Source organism: Spodoptera frugiperda, chromosome 25 (genome assembly GCF_023101765.2).
Source record: "Spodoptera frugiperda isolate SF20-4 chromosome 25, AGI-APGP_CSIRO_Sfru_2.0, whole genome shotgun sequence".
NCBI classification, from domain to species: Eukaryota; Metazoa; Arthropoda; class Insecta; order Lepidoptera; family Noctuidae; genus Spodoptera; species Spodoptera frugiperda.
This window is the reverse complement of record NC_064236.1, coordinates 11,671,358-11,681,349: the sequence shown is the minus strand read 5'-3', so window position 1 is coordinate 11,681,349 and position 9,992 is coordinate 11,671,358. Positions and strand designations below refer to the sequence as shown.

Genomic DNA, 9,992 nt, shown 5'->3' with positions numbered 1-9,992 from the left:
ACGTAGTACTACACTACAGTACAGTACCACAGAATAATAAGTAATGTAACGCAACGCATCGGCGAGCCCACAACCCTAGCGAAACGAGTACGAATACGTATTACGTCACTCAGCGCCAGACAGCGACAGAGCTACGTGTTTGAAGAGAGCGGCAATACTGCGGCAATACTACTACTACAATAGGTGAATATCTATGAAATATCTCATATTGAACTTTATTGCTTAGTAGCAATAGTCTCTTATAAGTTTGAATTGTTACGGGGAGTGGTGCTTCTGTTTACTTATTATTCTGTGCTAAAGAGTTCGTTTGAATCTCCTAACGCGCTAATCTCCAGAACTACTATTTCGAATTCTTTTTTTTATAGTTCACTTATAGAGGAAGGTTATTAAGCTATAAAATATTACGCGACGATCAACAGGGGCCGAGCAGCGGATGAGACCGAGCGGGAGTATTACTAATATTTTAAGCTGAAGAGTTTGTTTGAACGCATTAATCTCTAGAACTACTGGTCCGTATCAAATTATTATTTTTGTGTTGAATAGTCTATTTATTGAAAAAGGCTATACGCTATAAAACGTCTCGCTACAATTAATAGGTGTCGAGTAGCAGGTGAAATTGTGCGGGAGTAGTACTAATGGTGCTAATCTCAAGAACTATTGACCTAAATCGAATTATTATTTTTGTGTTAGGGTAAACTCGTTAGAGATGGCCATACGGGAGAGATGGCCAATCGAATTATTTTTGGCATGCATAACTAGATGGCGCTACAATGCCGTCAGTACGCCTCAAGGCACGCTCGGGAACAGAGTGCGACGACGCTGCTGCGCGTATTTATGTTAAAAAGTAAGTAAATAAACTTTTATTTTACAGGGTATTGCAAAAATAGTATAGTGTGGTCATATATTATCATGTAGTACTACATTTTATTGCATTTTTTAAATGTTTGCTTAGTTTATTATGTTTATCAAATGTTAACGTCTATTCTAACCTCAAAATGGCGCCTGCTAATGTTTAACTAAATCAAAAATTTGATATGGCCATCTCACCCGCACAAAAAGGAGAGATGGCCACATACATTCAGGTTGAGATAGCCATATTATTTTTTGTTATTTGAAGTATTATTAATGCGTTTTATGTTTTGTTACAGATGCCAAATAAGTATCAGAGAAAAGCCATAGCCACTCGTGGTTGTTGGAGTGAAGATTCACTAAAAGCTGCTATAAATTCCCTAAAAAATGGAGAAATGTCGGTGTATAGAGCAGCAATTATCTACGGCATACCTCGTAAAACACTCGAAAGAAGATACAAGACTAACAATGACAAAAAGGGACCAATGGGACCTACCTCTATGCTTGGAGAGCAAAATGAAAAAAAACTGGCTGATCATATTAAAACGATGCAAGGAACAGGATTCCCTTTGACAATTAGTGATGTAAGAGTGATTGCCTTTCAATTTGCAGAGCAATTAAATATTAAACATAAATTCAATAAATCAGAGGAAAAGGCTGGCTATGATTGGCTGCAGATGTTCTTACGCAGACACCCAGATATTGTTCTAAGAAAGTCTGAAGGAGTTTCAATAGCCCGTTGTCAAGGTATGAACAGAAACGAGGTCAGTGCCTACTTTGATTTATTAGAAAAAAATCTGATAGATAATGACCTGATGACAAAGCCTAATTGTGTGTTCAATATGGATGAATCAGGTCTACAGCTAAACAATCGCCCTGGACATGTACTCGCAGCAAAGGGTACTAAAGCTGTATCCACGACAACGTCGACAGAAAAGGGTGAAACCATCACAATCATAGCATGTTGCAATGCTGAAGGCACTTTTCTACCACCGGCGTGTATCATGAAGGGTATGAATAAAAAAAGTGAATATGAAGATGGAATGCCTCCAGGATCCCGTATTTTTATGTCCAAAAAATCCGCTTATATCACATCAGCAATATTTTTGGAATGGCTCAAAATACATTTTGTGCCTAGAAAGCCGCCAGGAAAAGTTTTACTTTTGCTTGATGGTCACTCCACGCACTGCAATTCAGTAGAAATGCTTGAATATGCCAATGAAAATGAGATCATTCTTCTGTCTATGCCGAGCCACACATCTCATTTTTTACAGCCTCTTGATAGGGCAGTGTTTAAATCGCTGAAAAGTCACTTTTATGAACAATGCCGGCTATGGATAAATCAAAATCCAGGTCGCCGAATCACAAGACTCTCATTTGGGTCATTATTGAATAAAGCATGGGGCAAGGCAGCTACAGCCGAAAACGCCATTTCTGGATTTAGAGCAAGTGGAGTGTTTCCATTTAATCCAACAGCAATACCTGATTATGCATTTATCAGTGACCGACCACCAGATGAAGTGACTAACATTGATTCAAGTTTACCTGTTTCTACAAGTGTAACGTCCACCACTCCACCAAATTTCGGAGAAACAGGTGAAAATGAACCATTAGCAATACCAGGAACATCTGCTGATCAATGGACACCTTCTCGAATTTTAAAAGACATATCTCCTATTCCTCAAAAAATAATGGAAGTTCGTAAACGTAGCAAACAGGTTGGCAAAGTTTTGACTTCAGAGGAGCATATAGCATTAAGAAAGGATAAAGAAAACGAAAAGACTTTGAAAGGGCAGAGGCGTAAAGTAAAACAAGAAAAAAAAAATGATTAAGCCCAAAGATAAGAAGACTGATACAAATAAGAATAGAAAACGGAAAGCTGTAAGGCGTATGAGCGAAAGCAGTTCTGATCTCAGTGAACCAGTATTGTGTGATACATCTGACGAAGAAGATAAAGAAAACGAAGCAGATAACTGCGCTGGATGCGGAGAAAATTATTATAAGACTCGTCTTGTGGAAGAGTGGCTCCAGTGTCTTATTTGTGACAGGTGGGTACATGAAAACTGTACCGAGTTTGATGATATGTGTTCCAAATGCGGACAGAAGAAGAAAAAAGAAGCTAAACAAGCCGAATTTCAGGGAAAGGGAAAGGGAAAAGGGAAGTCAAGTACTGGCCATCTATCCCGTATAGCTACGGCCAACTAACCCTGAAGCCCCGGGAGAGTTGGCCAATTCTATTTTTTTTAGAAATAGCTTTTTAATATGTTTTTGAATTATAAAAAAATATTTGTCGTTGATTTTTACAAGACTAATTACTGTTAATTATGATAAGAATAAAAGACTGATTGAAGCAACACTTTTTCTTTTTTTTATTATGTTTAAATAAAACTATGGCCATCTCTAACGTAAATAGTCAATTTATTTACTAAAATAAATAGGAGCCGTGCAGCAGGTAAAATCGCGCGGGAGTAGCGGGTGAAATTCATTGAGTTATGTAAACTGTGATTCATTTATTTAAAACTGTGATATCTGACGAATGAAAAGTCGTAAGATTAAAAGTGATGAACCATTTTTGTAGAAAATTGTATGATCTACAACTCTGTTGAACATATACCTACTCCAACATCCCACAAGAAAGCGACCCTTATCATGATAAACTAGACACATTTTATTCATATATCCCGATAATTTCATTTCTGTCCGCTGTGGGTTTTTTCCCATACAATTTGCTGAATTTGCCCATTGACCGTTTGAATTCTGTTCGGTTCGTTCGTTCGGTTTCTGGAATTTTATGTATTGGAAAAATTCATAACTTCGTTCCATGAAAACATGAGTTTTAAAAACCCTTCCCATATCCTTTGTTACACCGTGTATAGGCACGTCAACAGAATAAACACCAACGTTAATGAAAAACAAGACGAAGACACAAGATCATGTGCTTATGCCAATTATAGAAAAAGGGCTCCGTCGTTAATTTCATTTAATGATCGCTGTTCAACCTTATTTTTGGCTTGATATGTATGTATACGGCCGCAAATTAAGGTATTAAAAAATATAGTTTATGTTTCTTTTGCTTCTGTGCAGTTGTCAATAGTAAAATAGATAATGAAGAATTCTATTTTGAGATTTCTGTATTTAAAACAAAATAATGGAATAATAACGAATATAGAGATATTATAAACATACATGTAATATGATAGGCATTTATTATAAACTAATCCACCTGTTATGAATTTATCGCAGCTGCAAACTCGTTAATTTGTAAATCATTCTTTGGAGCCACGCACTTTGGTTATACACAGGTGTCCCTGAAGTTGACGTCCAAATGGCACCAGGTGATTGGCGAGGTTCCAACAGTTAACTATCAGAAAAATATAACTGAATTCTTAGTCGTATAGTTTTTAAACTACAATGACTTAAGTTTTATCCACGAGAACGTTCTCGTGATAACACCCCGTGCCTGTCTTTTGACTCTTGTTGCTACAATTCTTTATTTTTTCGTTTGTAATTTGTTTACGTTATCCTAAATAGTGCTTCAGTAATATGGAATAAAAAATTTTGAGCCATCTGCTTCAGTCTGCACATAAATGTCATTTTGACAACCAACAATTATGCTTTGTGTAGTGTGGATAGAGGACGTGCATAATGGTGGCACGACACACATAGCGGTACGTCCTTGTGTAAGTATACCGGAGCGTGTGTGTGACAAAACTTGCACAAGTTTCCTGACTTGCACAAGTCTGGAAAGCAGATCAAAATTATGGCAGCCACACACGATACAGAATACTTGCGCAAGTCCACACTTGCGCAAGTATTCTGTATCGTGTGTTGGAAGATAATTATTGTGCAAGTTATTCACTTGTACAAGTTCTTTAAAAAGTTCAAAATTTCAATTACCAACTTGTGCAAATTTGCGTTTGTGCAAGTTTGCATGAACGTGTGTGGGACCCAACAAGCAAAGTAATCCTATAAAGAAAGATTATAAGTCTGTCACTACTAATAACGTTCTTGTAAAGGCATTGCGGTAGACTTTTAACATTAGCATTTGCCAAGCCTTAACATACTCAAGTGCATTTGTTTTTATATCTCGGTCTTGCAATTCGCTACAAGACTGACCTCTAAAACATTTATAGGACATTTTTACTAGTAATAGCATTTCACAAGCATACATATCCTCAAGAGTAATTTAGTCTTTATACCTCAGTCTTTTAGTTAACTATAAGATTATCTTTTAGGACACTTTAAGGAATAAGTCTTCTATAATTGTTTGAAGTAAGACTAAATAATCCTGAATAATATTTTGATCCTATAGTAGCATTTTGTGAGAGAAAATGATATTATAACATACTTAGCTGAAACGATTACAAGTTTGTGCCATCATAGTCTTGCTCGAGACTCTTTTTAATCTAATAGTACTTAAAAAGAGAGCTATAAGATCAAAAAAGTTTATAAGATAGTAGATCAATCACTTTACTAGTAAACGTTAGCCATTTTGTTGACATTCTGTTGTTTCTCTTCGTCTTAAGAAAATAAGTTTAACATGAATTTAAGCGACTGGAAACGATTAAAAAGAAGTGGTGGTTACAGGAGAAAAGTAACAAATAGGTATAAAATCAACAGGATCAGGATATAAATCAAGCGCGTCAAGTGCAAACACAGGTGAAATAATTGAGGGTTCCGCGATCAATAATATTTTTTCACCTTTTCCCCACTACTCAGAAAGTAAAGAAGTTGGAAATTGGGAAGAAGAATACGATTTAAATAACGCAGAGACCACATACCCTTCTTCACAATCATCTTCTTTAAAAAAAAATATTATCCGATAAAATTATTTAAACATTCAAAAATTATAGGTACTTATGGGTGTGTTTAAAAAATATGTGGATACAAAATCAGTAACAAATTGTGCATTCATCTTCGATGTAATAGTCATATATACTGTACTGGGAGCAAATCGGGCACCAAAAAAAGATTTGATGCAATAAAACTATTATGTTTTCTTGACTACAAACGAAATGAGGAGGTCTATACATATTGTTTATATAAACTGGAAATCCACACCCATTGCAGCTTTCGGATAACACAAAATGTGTATTTGTCCAAGGCCATCTCATATTTGTAAGTAAAATCAAAGAAGATTTTGTCAAAAAACAGTCGACATCAAGAAACACGGGAAAATCGATCATTAACAGGCAGACTTCAAGGGAACCCTAATTTGTTTTAAAATGGAGGTGAGTTATCTGGACAGAAATTGTTACAAGTACTAATTTACCTACGATGATTCTATAAAGTACTTAACGAAGAGCAATTTTAAAACATGGCGAATATTCATGAAATTGTTGAAATAATTTATTTACAATAATATACTAATGTGCTATTTTTCGGGGGGCATTGTGAAACTAATTAAATTTTGGTACACACACTATATTTTAAATGTATTATTAGTTATATTTTACAATAACACATAATAATATAATAGTAATGTTACTTTACGTTTTTATTAAAAATAAATTACCACAGAACAACCGGCACCACGACCCGAAGCAACAACAAAAATAACCTCTTAAAATATACTTATAACTAATAACTAAGTACATTACTAGTGCCATATTTCTCATTTCTCAACATTTTTCATTTTAATATTTACAAGGCAAATTTTAGCATACAGGTACTAGGCAAACAAGCGTCTAATGCCTAGGCACGCACCGTCGCCGCGCGAATCAAAATTAAGTAGATAGGTACGAGCCGATCAGATTTACAGAAGAAATGTCTCGACCCCTGTAGTGTTGTGACACGATTGTATGATTTAAAATCAAGAATCATACGACACCAAGAATTTGGTACCAATTTTTTTTAACGAATTTTAGGCTGAAACTTTGTGTAGAGATTCTATTAAACCTGTATTCTTCAGTGCTTATTGATGTATATGGGTATTTTGTTACACCCTGTATATTTGAAAACATATAACAGGACGCAGTTTTTGTAAAAGTAAAAACAGAACGCTTCGGAGGGATGACACTAACCAAAGATAGGGGTGCTATCTATCTATTACTGTAGTTAGCGTTATGCGAATTTTGTTATTGAGACGGCAGTCACAGATAGATAAGATGTAAGAGTTAATCTCTGATAGCTATCCGAGTTTAACTTTCAGTAGGTTATTGAGATCGGCCGTTAGGCTTATCACATATCGCTAGAGAGGAAATCTCAAATCGGAACTAGTCTAGTTTATTTGGGGGTACAAACGCAAATGGCGATACAATTCCAATTGTCGTTGTGTATGGTACTTATATTATTACTAGCTTCTGCCCGCGACTTCGTCCGCGGAAAAGTCTTGTTTTAACATAAGATTACACTCAACGCTATTGTAGCTTCCTATTAGTAAAATAATTTTTGGCTACCCCTGGCCTTGGTGACGCCCACTTCGGAACGGGCCGTGCAGCAGAGATTGTAATATTTTAATTTCACCACAACTTCAAAACCAAACGTCCAATTTTAATTTTTCAAAGACCAATATTATCAACATAAACTGTACTATTGATGAAATAATTTATTTTGATAAGGATTTGTGGCGACACATTGACAAGTAACAAGTGACAGATGACAGAAGTCGCACATAGACTATCGACGAGCAAATCAACGGATGACGTCATAAAATCCTGCATCGCACATATGAAGTTTACATGCGAATTAAGACGGATAGAAAATCCCAACGAACAACAGTTGGGCAGAAAGCCCGCCAGGCATGATCACCTCGCCTGGTCGGAGGATCCTCCTTTTCTTAGGGAACTTTACTCGCTGTTCCCTAAAGTGGTGACCCCGACGTGATTGAAACCAACCTTCACGGAGCAGATCAGCACCGTCATCCTTATCGCCATTTCCCTCACCCATCACTTCTCCGCTGAGCGGTAATCAAGTCGCAGCCAACCAGCATCCTCGGCCTCATCAGGGACCACCACACGCTACATCGAAGATATGCAGCCTGGTTCTTCCCTACGGCCTCATCAGCGTCTAGGCACAGCACTCTGCACACGGTCTGAGGACGTCTTCCTCCCGTCAACGCAGACGCCAGCCACTACGCACCTACCCTCGCAGCATCTATTCCCCGACTCACCGTGGGACACTGCGAGCTTCACTACTCCGACTCACTGGAGTATCACCCTGCACCGCTCACCCGACTCACTGGGCATTCAGCGGCACAGTTCCGACTCACTGGAACTAAGGGACATTCTACACTGGCTCTGGCACCGCTCATCTCAAGCATCGACAGCCGTCTCAACAGGATCGACCTCCGGTCTTGGGGGGGAGTGATGTGGCGACACTCTGACAAGTGACAGATGACAGATGACAGAAGTCGCACATAGACTATCGACGAACAAATCAACGGATGACGTCATAAATATCCTGCATCGCACATACGAAGTTTACATGCGAATAAACATGGATAGAAGATCCCAACGAACAACAGTTGGGCAGAAAGCCCGCCAGGCATGATCACCTCGCCTGGTCGGAGGATCCTCCTTTTCTTAGGGAACTTTACTCTCTGTTCCCTAAAGATTAATAGCATGAGTAAAATAAACGCGTATAAAAATGTAGTTCAAAAAAATTCAAGATTTTTAAATAAAAATGTGGTTGTGGTGCCTCACTCAACATAGATAGGTATAGTGTGTCGCGGACTTTTTTGTAGATATTTATAAGATCTACAATTAAGGACGCGTTCTCAAATCTGACGTAAATAAGCTATTTTTCAGTACATATTACGACCAAAAGAAACTTAACTGAACATAACTAACAATTACAATAGATAGATCACTTCTTTATCTCCAAAAATATTGATTTGTAATGTGAAAAAAGTTATATTTTATTATTGCAAACACGATTTTTCTTTACCTCTTCACACAAAATTGACAAAAAAGGGTTGAGTTTAGGAACATTTTACTGCTACTACACGCATAATTCTGAATCTCAAAAAAATATCCCGGGGAAGCAGACATAATCAAAAATTATACTATAGGAAAAAATTACGAAAATATTACAAATTGTCTCGGAAATAAATAAAAGTTCCCGTTTAATTTTTTCTCCTATTTTGCTGTCAGACATCAACTTTAAAGCGTAGCAATAAGGGTTATTTTATTTGTTTACTATTTAGATTTATTAGATAGAAAATGTCAAATGAAATTTCAGTCTGCGCTCGAGCGCTGTCGTGGGTGGACGCTGCGTCACCTGTTACAAAAAATGGCCTTGAAAAAGATCGCATAGTACAAAATATTTGATATTATACTTCACAAACCAATCTTGATATTTTTACCGACTTCACAAAAAGGAGGAGGTACTATGTTAGGCTGTTTGTATGTTTTTTTTTACACATTCTGTACGAACAAATTTTACTGAATATAGAATGTTTCGTTATATTATTTTGAACATGAGGTTAAATCAAAATCCAAGATGGCGCCGACAAGATTTGCCAACTTTCCATCATGGGTGTCATTTTCATGGTTTTTGGGGTCGCTTATAGCGAATATGGAGTCAAAATCAAAATCCAAGATGGCGCCGACAAGATTTGCCAACTTTCCAACATGGGTGTCATTTTCATGGTTTTTGGGGTCGCTTATAGCGAATATGGAGTCAAAATCAAAATCCAAGATGGCGCCGACTAGATTTGCCAACTTTCCATTGGGTGTCATTTTCATGGTTTTTGGGGTCGCTTATAGCGAATATGGAGTCAAAATCAAAATCCAAGATGGCGCCGACAAGATTTGCCAACTTTCCACCATGGGTGTCATTTTCATGGTTTTTGGGGTCGCTTATAGCGAATATGGAGTCAAAATCTAAATCCAAGATGGCGCCGACAAGATTTGCCAACTTTCCACCATGGGTGTCATTTTCATGGTTTTTGGGGTCGCTTATAGCGAATATGGAGTCAAAATCAAAATCCAAGATGGCGCCGACAAGATTTGCCAACTTTCCACCATGGGTGTCATTTTCATGGTTTTTGGGGTCGCTTATAGCGAATATGGAGTCAAAATCAAAATCCAAGATGGCGCCGACAAGATTTGCCAACTTTCCACCATGGGTGTCATTTTCATGGTTTTTGGGGTCGCTTATAGCGAATATGGAGTCAAAATCAAAATCCAAGATGGCGCCGA

At 37.3% G+C, this 9,992-nt stretch overlaps 1 protein-coding gene across 1 annotated transcript; it reads left to right on the top strand.

The window, feature by feature from the left end:
• The first annotated feature begins 705 nt into the window (after positions 1–705).
• On the top strand, positions 706–3,205 carry LOC118264478 (uncharacterized). The gene is made up of 2 exons (XM_035576992.2): positions 706–844; positions 1,149–3,205. The coding sequence occupies exon 2, from the start codon at positions 1,149–1,151 to the stop codon at positions 2,679–2,681; it is 1,533 nt and encodes a 510-aa protein (XP_035432885.2). The 5' UTR covers positions 706–844; the 3' UTR covers positions 2,682–3,205.
• Positions 3,206–9,992: the final 6,787 nt, after the last annotated feature.